At 37.3% G+C, this 19,989-nt stretch overlaps 1 protein-coding gene across 3 annotated transcripts in view; it reads left to right on the top strand.

Annotated features, from left to right (window-relative positions):
* arap3 (ArfGAP with RhoGAP domain, ankyrin repeat and PH domain 3) overlaps positions 1–19,989 on the top strand; it is an 89,581-nt gene that overhangs the window by 17,184 nt on the left and 52,408 nt on the right. For 2 of the 3 annotated variants that reach the window (XM_002933637.3, XM_031898784.1), the window contains exon 2: positions 18,276–19,376. In XM_002933637.3, coding sequence (XP_002933683.3) covers positions 18,355–19,376 — 1,022 coding nt within the window. In that variant the 5' untranslated portion in view covers positions 18,276–18,354. Of the gene's footprint in view, positions 1–12,281; positions 12,441–18,275; positions 19,377–19,989 lie in introns of all 3 variants that reach the window. The other variant, XM_031898783.1, reaches the window with a different exon arrangement.

Raw genomic sequence — 19,989 nt, 5'->3', positions numbered from 1 at the left:
AAGAGACCCTGTTATCTTACAGTGTGGGTTTATACTCAGTATTCAGTGACGTGAAACATAAATTTTGATGTGCAAGTTGTTCTTGCTCTAGTTTGTATGCAGTGTGAATAAATTGGGAGGGATAGAACAGAAAGTTTAATCATTTAAAAATAGAACAAAACAACATCCTGGAAAATAGTTGCTACATTGTGCAGCTTACTTAAAGTTAATTTTACATAAACTTCCCCTTTCAAGCTGTTTTTTCTAAGCTTTGTGTGCTAGAAATGCATTTTTTTCCTCTTTATTCCTCTTAAGTTATAAATTGTGCTGTGCAAAAAGAAAATTAAATTGTAGTTGTGTTGTATCATTAGGCCATGTAAACTAGGCAGATATGCATAGAAAAAAAGATACAGAAAACACCCAGAGGGTATTCTGCTGGCACATAGGAAGCTAAGGGGAAAATATGGTCCCTAATAACAGGCAAGGGGACCAAGAGCATCAGGCACATACAGCATAACATTAAGTACTTGTGGGGGAAAAGGTTTGCTGGTTTAACCCAGCCGTTTTGGACCAAAGTGGAACTTCTACTGCCAGACAGTTTTTGAACATTTTGCACTGTTTCACTTTAGGGGCCTTTCCTCAGGGGGGGGTACTTTTAGTTTACCCAGGAAAACAATATATTGTTTTTTCAGGACAAACTAAGTTTTCAAAATATGGTAGAATTTTGGTGTAATTCCAATTCTGTAACAAGATATAGGCCTCTAAATGTCTATTTTATGAAAAATATGATGTTTTTAAATTTTTTAAACACACATACCAGAAACAAAAAATGATTTTATGCACAAAAATACAACTGATTTGGAAAGTCCCATGTCTTCTGAACGTGCCAATACCAAATATATATAGTTTTATGGAGATTTCTCACGTGTATAGGTTAAAAACTCCCAGCAGTACACTACCAAATTTCCAAAGCACTTCTCCAGAAAGCTGCATACTTTAGATTTCAAGGCCAAAACTTCTACTAACAGAATGTTTATCCCAGAAAATTACATGTTTCTGGGGAATCCAGAATAGGCACAATTGTCTGTCTACTCCAAACCATCAAGTCACAATGCTTTCCTAAAATTATAGGTTTTTATCAAAATTTGTGAAGTTTTTAAAAAATCGCTTCCAGTCTATAGTATCTTATCTCCTACATGTCTTAAAGTAACCAAATAAAACACCCTAAATATGAATGCCGGGGGTCCACTGAACAGTTTGATGCCCAATATGTATAGGTTTACCTAAGTATGTGGCATGTAGGGGCCCCAATGGGAACATACCCTCATATGTACTGTCATTTCTGTCATTTCAGCTTCTGCAAAATCAACACATTTACATCATTATATGTGGGATAAAGCTAGCAAAAAGTACGTTCACCCCAGAAAGTCATATATTTTTGGAAAGTACACATCCCCCCGAATCTAAAATGGGTAGATTGCGTCGCAGGGCCGACATGACAGCCCCCCTGACTCGCATGCTGCTTCTGCAGAGAGAATCTTTATCTGCCAAAAGACGTACGGCGTACGTCATTGGCAGATAAAGCCTTTTCCTGCAAAGACGTATGCCGTACGTCATTGGCAGGGAAAGGGTTAATTGTATGTTTTATTATAACCATAGTGCAAGTTCAATAGAAGAAGGGTGGACCTTGTATCCTGTGTTTGGGTTTTCACCAAACCAGTCATAATATTATTGTCAGGGTCCTCTTATCCTAATATTCTGTTACTCTTGTTTGTTAGTTTATGGTTTTTATAAGTTATTATAAAGAGCTGCATTCTTGTACTATAAATGATAATGACAATGAATAGGCAGAACAAAAACATCTATCATTGTCACTTGTCTGGTTTTAAACTTAATATACCAAAGATTTTTAACCTCTAGGCTGGAACCCAAAATTGGGTCCCCATGATCAACATATACAGTAAAATATAATTCTGCTTAGCCTAGACTCTAGTAATTGAAATATATAGATGCCCTCATCTCAATTCAAGTTAACACGTTAGAGTGATTGTAAGTTACTAATGACCACTTTCGGAACATAAGAACCCTTCATTATAGACGGTACTTTTTTGCATTGCTATTTACTTATTATTTGACGCGCTGCTTTTTTTTTTTTTTTTAATTAAATTGGCGCGCTATTTTTAAATTTTTGGAGAAAGCACGCATTAGATAGCATTGAAAGGTAATCCTTAGGGCAGGGGTACATGGGGAGATTAGTCGCCCAGCGGCAAATCTTCGTTGTCGTGGGCGACTAATCTCCCCGCAATGCCATCCCACCGGCTAGAATGTAAATCACCGGTGGGATGGCATACGTGCCGCTGTGATGTCCCGCAGTCATCCAAAGTTGCCTTGAGAGGAAACTTCGGGCGACAGTGGGACATCGCAGCTACGCGTATGCCGTCGCATTGGCAGTGGGATGGCATTGCAGGGAGATTAGTCGCCCACAACAATGAAGATTTGTCACTGGGTGACTAATCTTCCCATGTACCCCTGCCCTTAGAAGAGGGCAGGTCAGTGAGATTGAATCTGAAACCATCCAACAGACCATTTTTTTGGCCACAGGCTGACCCTTTCATGGAAACTTTTAGCCTGATAACAAATAACATGTTAAACTTACTTTCATACAGGGAAATGTCTATTTTAAACAGTGTATTTTTCCCTTTAAACATACAGTATGTGTTTATAAGGCCAAAAAAAGCATTGAAAAATGTCACGCACAATAAGTATTTTTATGAAAGATGTTGTTGTTTCCGTGGTTTTAAAGTATTCAGAGTAAATCATCTGACCAGACTGTTATTTTTACATAAAGCAACTGCATAGTGGTCATCCTACGGGAGGAAGAGACAGTTGTAAATAGCAGGCAATGAATGGCCTTAAAAGTTTCTTTTTAGGGGCATACATTTAGGGTTATTGCTATTCTGTGTCCAGGATGTAAATGGGTAATTGAAGGGGGCTGAATGACTGAGCAGTTTATAGTCTCTATTAAAACAATATAGCAGAAGGCTGATTAAATACCTGGAGGAGAACTGGCTTCTGATACATTGTTTCAACAGTCAGAGCCAGCAGTGTGTGCTTTGGCCACAAAGGGATGAAATACTGCTTTCACTAACAGTGTATAGTGGAACATTAGGTAGCATGTAATCATTACCAGGGAGATGTCAACTCCCATGTTATTCTGGAATCCCCCAAAATATATTTGGGAGATTGCAGAATAACATGGTAAGTAAACAGGTAAGTGAGAATATGTTCCTAGTAGTGAAGTTTTTTTTTTGACCCACAACCAACCCTTAACCAACCTGAGCTGAACTGGCCCACTGTGCCACTTTATATACTTGTGCCCACCCCTTCTCTGATATCATTGGAGTATATTAATAAGTGGTGCCCCAACATTAGTGGAGATGGGACAGCTCAGAGAGTTAGGGAATGGCTGGACTAATGGGGATTATGGCCCACCCGTGATTTGCTTTTGGGGACATTTGGCTATGGGTTTTGGGCAGTGCTTTATAGATATAGCATTTCCATATTCAAACTACCTTTGAAGATATGTAATTGTTGGACCTGACATCTACACTGAATATGGTTGTGGCAGAAATTGATTAAAGTGGGATTATATAATTTAAGTTCATTTTAAGGCTGGTTTGTACTATACCACATACTGTAAATGATAAAATAAGTCACCAATATGATCCATGGACATATAAAGGCATAAGGCCACAGACAAAGTTCAATTTAACTAAATGACAGGCTGCATGGGTACATTTGGGTTCTGTCCGCTGTACCATAGACTTTCATGTGTAAGACTGAACCTGTGTTGTCTTCTGAGCTACAGTATATACGGTAACTCTTCATGTACTGAGGCTGGAAGAGCAGATACTCCAGTATAGGGAGTAGAACGAATGTCAGAGATCTGAGAGTGGGTGAGAAGCAAGTAAATGAGCTTTTGTTTTGTAGCTGAGAAAAAAGTGGGCTGAACATTAACCACCTAAGCTAGCAGTTCTTGTTCAAAGGATGGATATCAACAGTCATCTGACTGTTTCATTTCTTTCAACTCGTTTTGTTTTCTTTATAATGAAACATAGGCCAGTGGAACCTGCTGATATTTATTATATTAACTGAGGCGCTGTTCTACTTATATATTGAAGTTTTAAAGTGTGACTCCACCCAAAAATGTTTTTTTTGTATGACAGTAAAGCAACTTTCCAGTGTGCACAAATAAAAAGTTTTCCGTTGTTTTAATGTTATTTGTAAATATATTTGCAAATGTAAGCAGTATTTGTTTTTTTGTTATCCCTTTCTGTTCTCTGGTTCTCTGGACTTTTGAAACAGTGTAGCAGAAGTTAGTTCTCCTCCATGTGTGTTAATCAGCTTGCTTCTGTTGTGTTGTTGTAGGAGTTAGAACTAGGACAGAGAATATAAACCGCAAAAGAGGTTTTAATAGCGATTACATTTACCAGTTACAGGTATCCAGAATGCTCGGGACCTGGGGGTTTCCGGAAAAGGGATCTCTCCATAGTTTGGATCTCCATAACTCGAGTCTGCTAAAAAAAACATTTACATATTCAATAAACGCAATAGGGTTTTCTTCTGAAAATGTGTACACAGTTACTATGTAACTGGTTAATGGTTGATGAGGCCTTAATTAGTAAATGGCCTAAAGGTGGCCATACATGGTAAAATCCACTCCTTTGGGGATATCGGACTAATGGTGGAACAAGCCAATGCGTTCTCCGATGTGATGGAATATCAAACCTGCCCCGTCAAGAGATGGACAATTTTAGGCCAGATATCGGTTGGGTAGGCCCATTGTGTCACCATACATGGGCAGATATGTTGCAGAATCCGTCTAAAGAACCCGAATCGGCAACTCAGATCTGCCCTTGTGTGGCCACCTTTACACAGGCTTTCTGAGTGGAGGAGGGGGCCTCATGTGTCCCTTTAAATTGTTTTATGGCCACCAGCAGCCCAAGGTTGCATAATTACATCATAATAACTCAGATATATTGTATACTGCTACGGTGCCCACTACTCTAAAAAAGATGAGCAGTAATGTCCTAGGCCAGTGGTCCCCAAACTTTTTAACCCATGAGCAACATTTCAATATAAAAAAAAGGTTGGGGCACAATGCAAAAATGAAAAATAATCAGAGGGGGTTTTAATTGAAAATTTGAATTATTTGATTTTCATGGAGACTATGGCAGATGGCATTCCCCTATTCGGAGCTTTCTGGATAACGGGTTTCCGGATAATGGATCCCTTACCTGTACTGATATATTTTAGTTGGGGGTCACTTTCGTAGTGCTATCAAACCAATGGCATAATATTATTAATGTGATGCTTATTTTAAAAAAGCTTAATGTTAGTTTAGTTCTGTTTTTAAATTAAAGAGGAACATGACCTTTCAGTAAACATTCTCCTTCCCAACTTCTCTAACAAATTATTTACTTGGCCCCTCTTTTGCTTCTTTCTCATGTTTCTGGTTCTTCATCTGTATAAATATAGTAAGTGGGTTAGGGCATGTACAGATGGCTTCAACTGGCACACCGTATTGCAAAGTTACCTTGTACAAGCCTTGGTAACACCATTGGCCCTCTTACAATAGGATTTCTGAATCTTATTGCACGTTTTCTTTCTTAGAAAGTGAGGCAACCAATGTAATAACTGCTAATATCATTTTAGATCTGGTAATTAAGAGCAACTGATCAACGGGTAGGGTAGCATTTGCCGATCCAATGTTTAACCCTTTCCCTGCTGTGGTTTGCACAAGTTTATGGTGATTTTTAAATACTATATTCCTATGCTTTTTATCATAATTTCAACTTGAACCTAGGATTTTAGGTGTGTTGTTGGCAGTTTGTCAGGATACAGGAAGAGCTTTTGGGAACGCATTGCTTTTTCTCCGGCTCCATAGGAAACGCAGGCGGAAAAAAGACTTGTCTTAGCACTGTGTGCCATTAGCCTTAAAGTGGTTGGTTTAGCAATCGTTCAGAGGCTATATAAGAGGTTGATTACTATGGGTTACTTGACCTGCAACTTTGTACTTATGATTAAATTGCCTTATTTTTTGTTGGAAAGGCAAGTACAGGCAGTTTATAATAGATAAAATAATGCAGTAAAGTGCAGGACAAGTTGTTAATAAGTAAATATTTTTTTTAAAAAAAGACTGAATTCTTCCTTCCCTGCTGCAGCCCTTTTCATCCTTTCCCTGAAGATGCTGCTACAGAGTGCATTTCTTGTGGTCACATTTCTGCCTCAAAGGCTTTCTGTGTGTCTCAGATGCCTGTTCCAGGTGGACCTTTACTCTGACTTCAGGGCTTAGCAATAAAAATGGGAATATTTGTGGTTGAGAGTGAGCAGTGAGAATGCTTGTTATTCTTTAGGCTGATGGAGAGGGAATGGGCGCGTGGGAGATCTGGATAGAGGAAGGAAGTCTGAATTTTAACAATAGCTGGAAACAGGCAAGAAAATGGAAACTGGCAGCTCGCAGGCAGCAGCACAGCTGTTGGCTGGGAAGGGTACATTCTATTAGCATAGAAAAATAGCTTGGCATCCCTATTAACTTCATCTCATTGTGAGCCTTGCACTATTATTATGTGGTGGGAGGCGGAAGGGGGCAGCGGCCAGCGGCCAGCCCAAATTGGAACAATAACCCTTAAATTCCTTTTTTTAACCTGGGTGTCAAATTTGAGACTTTTTGACCAGTAATAGGAGAAATGCAGAATGCCGTGGCCAAAAATTGACTGCCCTTTGAAATAGAACAATTACATATATATTCACTTTGTGCTTTTATTTTAAATCTGTTTAGTCCAGTCTTTTTTTTTTAGAGTAGTGAAATGTATCCCAGTTATACTTGTGTATTTTAAAGGGTTTAAATATTGGCCTTTTCTGACTGTACACACAATTGTTTAAAGGCCAAGGTAAGCAACTATTTGCAATAAAGTCCTTAGTAATGGGATGCTGTACCTTTCCTATTGGCAACATACCTCTTAAATGGAGGGATAGACAAAGGGCTTGTGCTGAACTTACTTTTTGTCTTTTGTTTTATTTGGAAAATAAGTATGGTTTTGGTTATTTCTTGCAAATCTGAAATTGTATCATAATTCCTGGCCGGTATAAGCACAATTAAAACAACAGTAAGGCTTTGATTATTCAGAGGACCGAGAAACCCACTGAATAAACAACCCCTTCCCTTCCCCAAGCTGCAGCCTTTTAGCCTGTAAGATAACGAGATTTGAATTAGAATGTGACTTTACTTTCAATTTTTAGATTTTGCCCTATTTAGTGCAAGAAATAACAAAACACATACTGTATATATTCCCCAGTTAAGACAATAGGCAAAAATTATGTACTGGTGTTTGCTACAAATGTGTGAATGAGTGAATATATAAATAGCAACACCAGTAGCAACCGCATGAATGTTGCTGACAGGGTCCAGTGTATGTAAACTTGGTATTTTTAACTGTGGTTTGTACAGTACTTTCTGACACACATGTACATTGTGTTTTAACACTATCAACAAAAGTATGATCTTTTTTTGGACATGTACCCATAGGGTTTCCCTTGGTCCATTACTACGTAGTTAGTTCCTCTACATGGGGTAATTACACTTCCTTTTGGATCTGCATTGTAGATATGTATTCATAATTAGTGTCCTTATCTTAGAAAAAAAAAAAGCAGGATCCAATTCCTTTATCTGAACACCTCATAAGCATTTGCTTTACTTTTGTTTGGCATCGGTTTATGTTTATCTCTTTCACACCAACTGTTAAATCAACCACATTTATTTACAGTGCAACAGCGGGTGTCAAAGTGATCAGAACATTTAGCTGAGAAAGAGGGAGTCCGTAAATGACCCCCATAGAATGAAACCCAGATATTGGTGCACCCGCTAATTATATTCAAAGGGGGTAATGATTTTAAAGGGGTAGTGTGCACGTAAATTAACTTTAAGAGGCCCACGCTCCCAAGTGGGCCCTGTAAGACTGGCACTGACTAAAGTCATTTATCAAAAATTAAAAAACACAAATGAAAAAAAGACATGGAAATACACAAAAAATTGTATTTTGGTACAAAAATAGAGGAATTTTAAAAACAATAGTCAGTTAGTAAATGCCCCTTTAATGTGATGTAGGTATTCATATTCTGAAACAATTTTTTTGTTGTGTTTCAGCAGCACACCAGTTTGGTATTTCAGCAGCTGGTTGCTAGGGTCTAATTTATCCTAGCAACCAAGCAGTGGTTTGAATAAGAGACTGGAGTAGGAGAGGAATATAAAGAGTAGAGGTATTAGGATAACGCACCAACAATGCCTTGGGTTTTGAATATGTGCCATAAATACATTTTTTTTTAAATTCTTTTTATAAGGAGTGCCCTATTTTTTAAAAAACATATATATATAGTTATTATGGAGGCTTTATTTTGAATGTATAGGAATAAGGGAGTGGATTTTAACTCTACTCTATACAGAACTTGTTTTGTGTATCAAATAGTGAGGAGCAAATGTTTTTGCCAGCCATGGATTCGCTATGAAATTCGCTGTGAGGGAGGAAAAAAGCTGCAGTCCTGTAAAGAAAGGTCACGTCAAAAAAGTTATTGCTCATCACTAGTTTCAAATGTTCTTGAATATGTCTAAATACTGTATATTTCCATCCCATACGCCACTTAATTTGGGTTCATTCTGTCTATTTTCAAATGACTTGGCTATGCTTTCTCTGCACTCATTAACTCATTTGCTGTGCCGCTGGCCACTGCCAGTCTGGATCACCTTACCCCTTATGTAATTAAAAGCACTTACTGGGGCTCATTTATCAACAATGGGCAGATTTGCACCCGTGTAGTTATCTATGGCAAGCAGTCAGTAATTTTTTTTTTTTTGCAGCCTGCTGCAGGTAGAACCATACCTCCCAACATTGTGAAAACGGATTGAGGGAAAAAAATAAATCCTGCACACAGCTTGGCAAATTTCTTTGACCATGCCCATTTTTGTGACCACACCCCATAAATACCCCTTCCATTTGACTAAATTTGGCAGGCAATTTAAAGTATGAACACGTCTGAGAGACCTGTTTAGCTTATTAGTTACAATTGTATCTAAGTGCAGGGAAAGCCATCTCCCATCCTATCATGCACTACCAGATGGAGTAACCCATGGCAACCAATCAGCAGTTAGCATTGACTGGTCTTAAAAAGCAAACCTCCAACTGCTGATGGTTGCTATGGGTTACTCCATCTGGTAGAGCATGATGGGAGATGGCCTTCCCTTAATACAGAGCTTTCTAGATAATGGGTTACTGGATAACGGATCCTATATCGAGTAAAAATTGTGTCTGTGACCTTAAATAGTAACCTTGGTTATAGCCAAAGTGAGGAGAGGGTCCTTTGACCATTTACCCTGGTTGGTATTGCCGGTTGCCCCCTAGTGGTTGTCCATTATCAAAATTTATTAGAGTTTTATTTGGGGATGCGGTATTGGGGCAGTAGTGCTTTAAGTGTGGTTTGCCAGCAACTACAGCCTATTTACTTAAAGGAACAGTAACACCAAAAAATAAAAGCGCTTTAAAGTAATAAAAATATAATGCACTGGTAAAACTGGTGTGTTTGCTACAGTAACACTACTATAATTTATATAATAAGCTGCTATGTAGCCATGGGGGCAGCCATTCAAGCTGGAGAAAAGGAGAAAAGGCACAGGTTACATAGCAGATAACAGATAAAACACTATTGTATTCTACAGAGCTTATCTGTTATCTGCTATGTGCCTGTGCCTTTTCTCCTTTGAATGGCTGCCCCCATGGCTACACAGCAGCTTATTTATATAAATTATAGTAGACTTTCTGAAGTAAACACACAACTTTTACCAGTGCAGGGCAGCAGCACATTACATTTTAGTTACTTTTATACACTTTCATTTTTTGGTGTTACTGTTCCTTTAATGGGGTTGTTCACCTTTATATTTACTTTTAGTATGACATAGACATTGATATTCTGAGACAGTTTGCAATTAGGTTGCATTTTTTATTTTTTGTGTTTTTTCTGTTATTTAGCTTTTTGTTCCGCAGCTCTTCATTTCAGAACTTCAGCAGCTATCTGGTTGCTAAGGCCTTGTTTACCTTAGCAACCAGGCAGTGGTTTGAATGAGAGACTGGAATATGAATAGGTGAGGGACTGAATAGAAAAATAAAGGAATAAAAAGTAACAACAATAATAAAATTGTAGCCCCACAGAGCAACAGTTCTTTTTGACATCCATTTAAAAGGTGGAAAGATGTAGAAGATAAGAGCAACTCATTCAAAAACTATAAAAAATACATAATGAAGACCAACTACAAAGATGCTTGGAGTAAGACATTCTATCACATACTAAAAGTTAAGTTGAACATTAACTACCCCTTTAAAAGACTGGGGGTTCTGACAAAGTCTCTGGTGTTTTTCTATTTTTTCACCAGTGCAAAATCCACCTGGTGTGACATTAATTAGCCTTGACCAAAATGAGGGCCTAATTTCCGGCTGGGAGATAAGGGGTTAATAGAAACTAGAGGGGTGGTAAATAAGAAAAGAGCAGAAAAGAATGGACAAAGAAGTACAGAAGGGGAGAGCATGAAATAAAGGGAAAGGTGTATAAGAGTGTTTGACCTTGTTTAGCAGGATATACGTTGTACTTTACTCCCAAGCATTGTGTAATATACGCCAAGAGTTGGCTTGGCCCCCAGACATAAGAAAAGAAAACAATGCTGTTGTTAACAAATTTACGACAAGTTCTTCTCAGCTGTCTACATACAACAAAGAGGTGGCCTTCCTTGCTGTTTCCCATTGTTTAAATCCAAATAAAAGTACAGAACTGTGGAATTGGGTGGACTTTAGTCCTTAAAACCATTTAGCATATTATATTTTGATATTAGCATTAGGGCTGAATTTCATACCATATACAACAAACTACCTGGAAAGTAAAGTCTAGGGCTGCCGCGCAACTGGGGGATAACTATGGCAGAATGCTGCTTGCTGGCATTTTTTTAAGGGGCTGTCCGGTTTTCAACATGCTGACGGACACAATAACCCCCCCCCCGGCGGTTTGCTTGATGACATCAGCGACGCACTCACGGGCACCCCTTTGTCCAACTTTAAAATCCAGTTGGCAACCCTAACATCATTTCAGATTAAACAGTTATCCTAGTGAGTAAGTATATATAAATATATGTAAACACTACTCTTTATTTTACTTCCCCTTGAATACCATGGCTTTAATGTGCCCCAGCCCAATTTATATCCAGACATGGCCAAAACTCTACCCATGCCCTCTTTTTAGGTCTTTGAATTTAATTTAGACAATTATATTTTGAGACAACTTGCAGTTGGTTTTAATTTTTTAAATGTTGTTTTCCACATTTCTGGAAAATGGTCGGCAGCTCTCAAGTTTAGAATTTCAGCAGCTACCCGGTTGCTAGGGTGTTGTTTACCTTAGTAACCTGGCAGTGGTTTCAATGAGAGACTGCAAAATGAATACGAGACGCCCGAATAGAAAAAGAAGGAATACAAAGTAACAATAACGATGCAGGAAGGCAAATCATTTTACAATGAATCTTGAATACATAAGGGAACAGTTAAAGGTGTAAACTAATTATTTTACACCTTTAAAAAACAAATAATGAAGACCGTTTGCAAAGTTGCTAGGAATAGGACATTCTATGATTTATTAAAGGTTAACCGAAAGGTGAACCACCTTTCGGGTAACCTTTATTGAGTCGTTTTCTGGGGGTTAGGTGAAAATGATATAATTTACCCTTCACTCTGCTGATTATCTTGGAAGTCATGAAAGAATAATTAAAGGGGAAGTCATGTTGATGAAAGTAATATAAGCATGACGGTAAAACATTGCCTTTCCTTATTTTTACATATTTTACCTATCTACCTTTTAGTTTTGCTTCTTTTCAACATAAAGCTTTAAAGGATGTCTGGTTTCTAGGGTCAGTGATCTTAGCAACTATAATGCAGGTTGATTTTAAAGCTAGATTTTTAACCCATTTAAAAAAAAACAAAAAAAAACTAGCACACGTAGTCCCAATGTAACTTTGGCTTTTAAAACAGTTTGTTCTTTCTATATAAATGGCTTATCAAGACACAGGGAGAAATCTGAAGTTCCAGGGTTTCTTATGACTTTGTGCTGGCGGAGATAAGTTCCAACTTTAACTGATGTTATCGGCCGTATTGGTCAATGCTTGCAGTTGCTATCTGAGCTTCCGTCACTTCCCTTTCCTTTTCCTTTTGTTCGAGAGCCCCGATGCTTCTTACAAAGAGAGAAGAGAATGGCCTGGCAGGGAGCACGCTTGATCCACAACAGCCAAAATTGGCAGCAACCCTTAGTAGCACAGAATTGCTTGAGACAGGAGCTGATGCAGCGTGGGGCTGGGCATCCCTAGACCAGCCCATAAGGTAACTGTAGGACATGAGAGAATTGATTGGTTGCTGTGGGTTACTAGACCTGGGCAAAACTTATAGGGCTGATTGACTAACACTCATAACATTGTAAGCCTTTTATTACATAAACCCTCATATGTAATAAAAGGTTACATTTGGCTTTCAGCTCTCTTGTTTACAAATCTATTCCACTTGCCCCAGAAAGAAGGCTGTGGTTTGTATTAAATGATAGCTAGGCAATAGAAGAATAAGTAATAAAATATAGTAATTATAATAAAATTATAATAATGAATATAGCCTAGAATGTATGTTGTAATGCACATGGCATTGTGTCATCCCAGCACTCACATGAAAAAAGATGATTTTACTTTCCTGTTGATACATATGTAAAAATGCAGAGCGAAAATCCACTGACTGCAGAAATGTAGGATTTACAATTGACATATGATGTGGGGTTATGGAGTCATAAACCACAAGAGGTGGTAATGACTCTTTTAATGGGTTACATGTTCATTGTGTTGTATCCTCCTAATGGAAAGGTATGTATAAGGGTTGCAGTTAGCAGATACAGCTACCACTTGTGATATTGGAGTGGTAGGAATTGCATTTGACTGCAGGGTTTAGTGCCATGTAGGGATAGCAGAGTCATGCCAGTTCAGGTATTATTGGCACCACTAGTTCTCACTAATTTATCAATCATTAGGACACCTTCATACCCAGATTTGTCAGGCAGTTTGCATGATTTTAACCATACTGCCACAAATTTTGCCCATGTATTGCACCTTGAGGAGACAAACCATTCTCATCAGATCTCCATTTGTCTGCCAAAATAAAACTCCTATCTGCTGATGCAGAATATATGCAGATAAGCAGTGAGAGGAGCCACTTCATCCACCTGTGATATCCACATTTTCATGCCTTAGGTTCAAACAAATAGAACAGTACTAGTTTCACATCTCCCTGGATGGCCAAACTTCAGTGTATAGGATCGAATGCTGAACAAAAACAGAAATAATCTTGAAGTGCATGATGAGCTGCAATAAGTCATTTTTAGTTCCACTTTTCAGTTTAAGGAAGAGAAAACCTTTTGTAGTTTATGTTGGTTTTTTTTTAATTCTTCATAATTTGGGCATTAGTAATTACAAACATGTTGTTGAGATTTCATTACTGAGGCCAAAATAAGAACTATATGCTTCTCAGTTTAAATAATAAACAATATAATGATACACAGAAACACAGATACACACATATTATTATTATTATTATTACAGGTATAGGATTCTTGATCCTTTATCTGGATACCAGGTATTCAGAAAGTTCTGAATTACATCTCCCATAGAGTCCAATTTAATGAAATAATTCTATTTTTTAAAAAGAATTCCCTTTTTTCTGTAATAATAAAACAGGACCTTCTACTTGATCCTAAGATATAATTAATCCTTTTTGTAGGCATAACAGTCTTATTGGGTTTATTGAATGTTTTATTAATTTTTAGTAGCCTTAGGGGACCTGTCACCCTATGAAATAATTACAGATTTATTTCTGTTGTGTTTGTTAAGCAAACTGTGCATTATGTCCAAAATCTTGTTCATGTGATAGAATGGGGGACCAGATGCCCATGCCCATGCCCTCGCTACAAAATTAGATGAAGAAGAGGGAGGGCGAAAGTGAGGAGTGCAGTGACATCTAGGAAGTGCTAAATGGAAAGTGAAAGTAGTGAAAGTATGCCTCAGGCATAGAGGTGGGGCAGACATATATATATATATATATATATATATATATATATATATATATATATATATATATATATATATATATATATATATATATATATATATATATATATATGGGGCAGACAGAAAGATCCCTAATCTAGCATTCCAGATAATACATCCTACACAGGTACCTCTGTTATAGTAATAATAATTATTATTAACACATTTATTAAACATCAACATAGTCTGCAGCATTGTACAATAAATGTATGTTGAACCAAGCCCCTTTTTTAAGGCATAAAGGGAATGTGCCATAACATTGCTGCTTCAAGTGATGCCCATAATCTGTCTATAGTATTCTTTTCCAACTTTTCATGTAAAGTTATGGGGTCCATTATTTGAACACTTGTTATCCAGAAAGCTCTGAATTATTATGGGATGCCCATCGGAATGCCATATTATTCAAATTACTCTGTAATAATAAAACAGTTCCTAGTACATGATCTCAACCAAGATATAATTAATCCTTATTGGAGGCAAAAATTGGGTTTATTTTATGTTTAATTTACTTATTAGTAGACTTAAGGTATGGTGATCAAAATTTAGTAAGACCCAGGTCCCTAGCATTCTGGATAACGGGTCCCATGCCTGTAGGTGAAAAGGTGAAATTCACTTTAGGCTCAGGCCAGATCTACCTGTACTAGCCGGGTCGAGTAGACTTCTATTATAGATAATGCCCATTAACCTTAGGTGCATATTTTTCATAGTGTGTAAAACAATCAACTTCGAAAAAAAGGTGAGTAAAATAAATGGCAAATTTATTAAGGTTTGAGTTCTATTCTATGTAGCATTTGATGCAATTATGTTACACCATTTTGGACCTTGCATAATCTGTTAAAATTCAAGCATTAAGTTCTGGCAAATGCCACTCTGGAAAATAATAGTGAAGTACACATGATAGGTGAATGCCGTATTTTACCTCAACATTTTGAGGTAAAACGGCTTCTTACTTTTATGCCAGATTTTAACACAGAAATACATGTTTTTTTACACAGTATGATAAATAGTTTCCTTAGGGGCAGATTTATAATGCTTTGTACAGGTATGGGATCCCTTATCAGGAAACCCGTTATCCAGAAAGCTCCGAATTACGGAAAGCCTGTCTCCCATAGACTCCATTTTAATCAAATAATTCAGAATTTTAAAACTGATTTACTTTTTCTCTGTAGTAGTAAAACGATACCTTGTAATTGATCCCAACTAAGATATCAATAATCATTATTGGTTACAAAACAATCCTGTTGGGTTTAATTAACGTTTTATTAATTTTTTTAGCCGACTTAAGGTGTGGAGATCCAAATTACGGAAAAATCCCTTATCCAGAATACCCTTGGTCCCGAGCATTCTGGATAATGGGTCCTATACCTGTAAAAGGGCAACAGAATTTGCCACACATTGCCAGGCTTCGCCAGGTAAAAAAAACGTAGTCATTTTTTATGTGTTTTTTCTTCCATCAGAACTTACATAAAATAAATGTGTAAAATCTGGTGTTCGGACGGCGAAGTTCTCCATTTATTTTACACAGCTTTTTACACTGTTTTGTAATTTTACACAGCATAATAAATAGGCCCCTTTAGTGTTACAGTGTTGTTGTCAAATAACTGTTGAAAGTCCTCCACTCCAAAATGTATGTCTAGTTGCTATGGATGAATTGCTGGGCGCTTGCTTTTAGCTGAAGGATAATATGAGTAATTTTTGCAGATTCGCATATTTGGGGCCATTTCTTTCAACTGCCTATAAGACACTCTTGCACTTGGAATAAAGACGAGCCACGTTGTAGCTCACTGTGTCTGAAGTCAAACCAAAATCTTTTACTCTATAATTTTCCTCTGGCGTCTGTTTCTGCAGGATCCTGACCTCTCCCATGCTCTTACTGAGACACAATACATGCAGTTTCCCTCACCCCCATATGATGTCACAGTTTTGTAGCTTGGGTTCTTTTAATTCCACAACAACTATTTCAGACTTGAAAGGGAAATATCTTACTATCAAATTTCAGACTTGTCTCTCATGTCCACGTGGCTGTTTTTTTAAGCAAATTTTGTATTAAATTTGAGGTAATTCGTATGTTACATTTAAAAGCAATCTATTCAAGTGCACTTCTAACTATATTCACCAATGAGTTATGTTCCCCTCCAGGTTATCTGAGCAGTGCCGTAACTTGGTCGTGCCGGGGCCCCCTGCAAACAAATCTTCTAAGGGGGGGAGGTATGCTATATAGCTAGTTTCGCCACTGTATCTGAGCATGTTTTCACTACATGCTGGCCAACGATTGTTGTAGGACAAACCAACAATTGTCCTACAACATGATCCAATCATTTGCCCCAAGCCAGCTGTACTATCAGTACGATTTGACCCCTCACAGGGGTGGCCAAATCAGAGCTTATAATTATAGAGTTGGTGTTTACATTGCATTCGAGGATTATTATCCTCCTTTATAGGGCCTAAACTTTATGTAGTACCTTACATTTTCACCTGACCCTATCCAAGGGGAGCCTACAGTCTTAGATCCCTATCATATTCACACACTAGGGTCATAGTGTCAGAGGAAATAGAAGTGTCCATATGAAGCCCACATAAGCAAGCCTAGCACCTCAGCTCTGAAATGCGGTAATGCTAACCACTGAGCCCCCTTGCTGATTAAGTCTTGTTTTCTGTTATGTTGTTTGGCCGCTTAGAATATATTTCCACCATACAAAAAGAATCTGTAATATATCTAAAAATCTGTATAGTGATGTGCTGTAGCAGGGATCCTTAACCTATGGGCTGAAAGCCAAAAATGGATCCCCATGCTGTTTAGAGCAGGTCTTATTGGTCCCCTCTGATAATCTGAAGTGTCTTCTTACAGTATGAAATAGTAATTTTAATAAGGAGCATAACAGATTCTAAACTTATTTCTGTGCTGTTAAGCTGGTCTGTTAACAATGTGGGTCCCCTGAGATAAAGTTTAAAGAACACTATAATATAGCAAGCAGATATAGCATAAAAAAAACCTTGCAAATTCTTAAAAAAGGAACTGAATAGCCATTATTTATTACACAGCATACAGAAAGTGCGTCTATGGACTGGATTAAAATATTCTTTTGTTTTCCCAGTGAGAAATGAATTTAAGATTTTTGTGAGAATAAGTCTTGGGAAAAATAAGTAACCATTGTTTTTAATAATATGTTGTCTGTGAACTCATTATGATTCATAATGTGGCGTCTGTCTGCAGACAGACTAACATATTCAGTGGAGTTTGAAAAATATTTTCTGGTTAATTTGTTTTTGCATTGAATATTAGGCAAAACTGAAATACTAGAAATGCAAATTAATTTAATCTTAAACAGCCTTTAGGATTTAATGAAAAGCAGTCTCCAATATTGCTGCCACCATGATTAATTGCTAGGATAAGACTATATTAGATATAAAATATATATTGTGTTGTATAGCCGCCTAGAATATATTTCCACCATACAAAAAGAATCAGTAATATTTCTAAAAATCTGTATCTGTTTATACATTTTTTCATACAGATTTTTCCCCCTATCAGTAACATGATTGGGGCAGATTATACCACCCATAACCTTAGCATATTCTTTATACATCCCAAGCCCTGAATTTAAAGGATATCATCATGTGAATTCACGTGTGTTATTCAATTAAGGCTTTTGTGGCAGAAGGTTATTTGTAGATCAAGAAAATCCCATTGGGTCGTGAGTATAGCAAACTGGGTCTATTTCCCTATTACTTTTTTATTTATCTTTAACTTGTTCTGTCTGAAAACATAAACAATATATCATGCACATTTATATTTTAAAAGGTTCTAGGCTACGTAGTAGCCTCAAATGTAATAATGAGGTTCACAATCTAATTTGCCAGTCAACGGGTGCATGGATCTCATTGCATTCAAAAGCCAGAAAATGCATTGGTTAGCAAATGATAATCTGTATGGTCTACTCCACCCTAGGAGATCATCACTATCCTAAACAATGTAATATTCAGCCCTGATTTTTTTTTTATAATATACATAACTGACATATATCAAAGTGAAACACAAAGTCTGAATATTATTCTTGTTTTTTTTTTTTGCTAGGTTTCTACTGGATTATACCCTAAAAATGATCTATTGGCACTTTGTTTTGTGAGTAACCTGCTGTGTGGCCACCAAGGCCATGTCTTCTGTTGAACAAGCAAACTTGGACATTGCTGACTGGCTATGTGCAATCCATCTTGAGAGATACCAGGACAGTTTCAAGCGACATGGTTATAAAAAGGTGAGAGATATTCTCACACTTGATAATAAAGAGCTTCAGCAAATTGGCATTGCTGCCACAGGCCACAGGAAAAGAATTATGAGTCGCTTGAGACACCCTTCTGGAGAAGCCTGGCCACAGTCTAATGCAGGTAGCTTGGAGAGGGCAGAGTCTCAGGAGATTTTCTTTAGAGATGATAAAGATGATGAAATGGTTCAAAGAAACATAGAAAAAAGGATTATGGAAGAAATTGCTAATCGGGACAATACAGAAAATGCCAATGAAAAAAAGACTAGTTGTGAACCTACTGTAAAACCAGTTCCGAAACCTAGAACAGTGTTTAATAAGATTACAACTGCAATACACAAACCTCATCTTATATCTCCATATACAATATCGCCAGCTACATCATCTACTTATCTAGAAAACCATACAAATGCTGCTGGAAACATTTTTCAACAGGAAGCTTTTGTTTTCAGAGGAAGCAGCTTGGATTTAGAGGAATATAACTCATTAACAGGGCAGCAGCCAGAAAGGGTGGACCTGGAGGTTGGGACTCAGAAGTATTCATCCGCTGGGGCTGGAAAACCTTTTCATCCCTTTCCATCCCTCCCTGTGCGACAGAACAAAAGGGCTTCTCTGCCTGGCTCCTTAGACCACAGAATCTTTGTACAGATGGAAGCTGATACGACTCCATGTTCTGCTCTATCAGCTTTGCCTTCCTTTGCTGGAAACGAAGAGGAAGTCACCTCTTTCTCAACCAGCCCTCTTTCTCCCCAGGAAACGCTAACAATGATATCCAATGAAATCTATTCTGGGTTTGATCGGAGAGCTGCTACTGTCAATTGGACTCCAGACATTGACACATCAAGGAACAATCTAAGTTTAAAACCTCCTGACATTAAAAAGCATGAAGCTACTTCAGCACCAGAAAGATTAAGGTAAGTCTTTATATTATATTTTCCATGCAATAATCATTCATGTGGGTCATACAAAATATTAAGCTCAGAAACCCAAGACACCAGTGTGTGTGTACTTAAAACTTCAAAATAATTTTCAATGTACTTTTCTACTTTATTTCTGTAAGATGAACTACAGCTGACACCCCCTGCTGTAGCTGATCAAAGCAAAACCATTATGTTTATTGGTTTAAAAGCTGTATTTTCTTAAAATTAATTTCATAATATAAGTTATTATTTTTAACAATCAAAAGGTTTGATTGCCCTGTCAAAATTGTGTTTCTAGAATACTTGAAATATTGGCAACATATCTTTTCTCTTTTCTATTTATATTACTAGATCCAGATATGTCTATATTTTCATAAAAATACAAAAAATTCAAATAGAACATCTTCCTAATAAAGTAGGAATAAAGAAGCCACTGCCAGTTTATGGCGAATATAAGTCATAGATATATTTTGCGCATTTTCAGTATTATTATATAGGATTTGTGAGAACCATTCCAAAGCGGAGAGAATAAGGTTAATTCATTTTCTGAGAATAGGGGGGCTCCTAGAGATAAGTGAATGAAGGGAGCCAAGGATGGAAGTCTTGG

The sequence above is a fragment of the Xenopus tropicalis genome, chromosome 3, assembly GCF_000004195.4.
Source record: "Xenopus tropicalis strain Nigerian chromosome 3, UCB_Xtro_10.0, whole genome shotgun sequence".
NCBI lineage: Eukaryota > Metazoa > Chordata > Amphibia > Anura > Pipidae > Xenopus > Xenopus tropicalis.
This window is presented reverse-complemented; position numbering and strand designations above follow the sequence as displayed.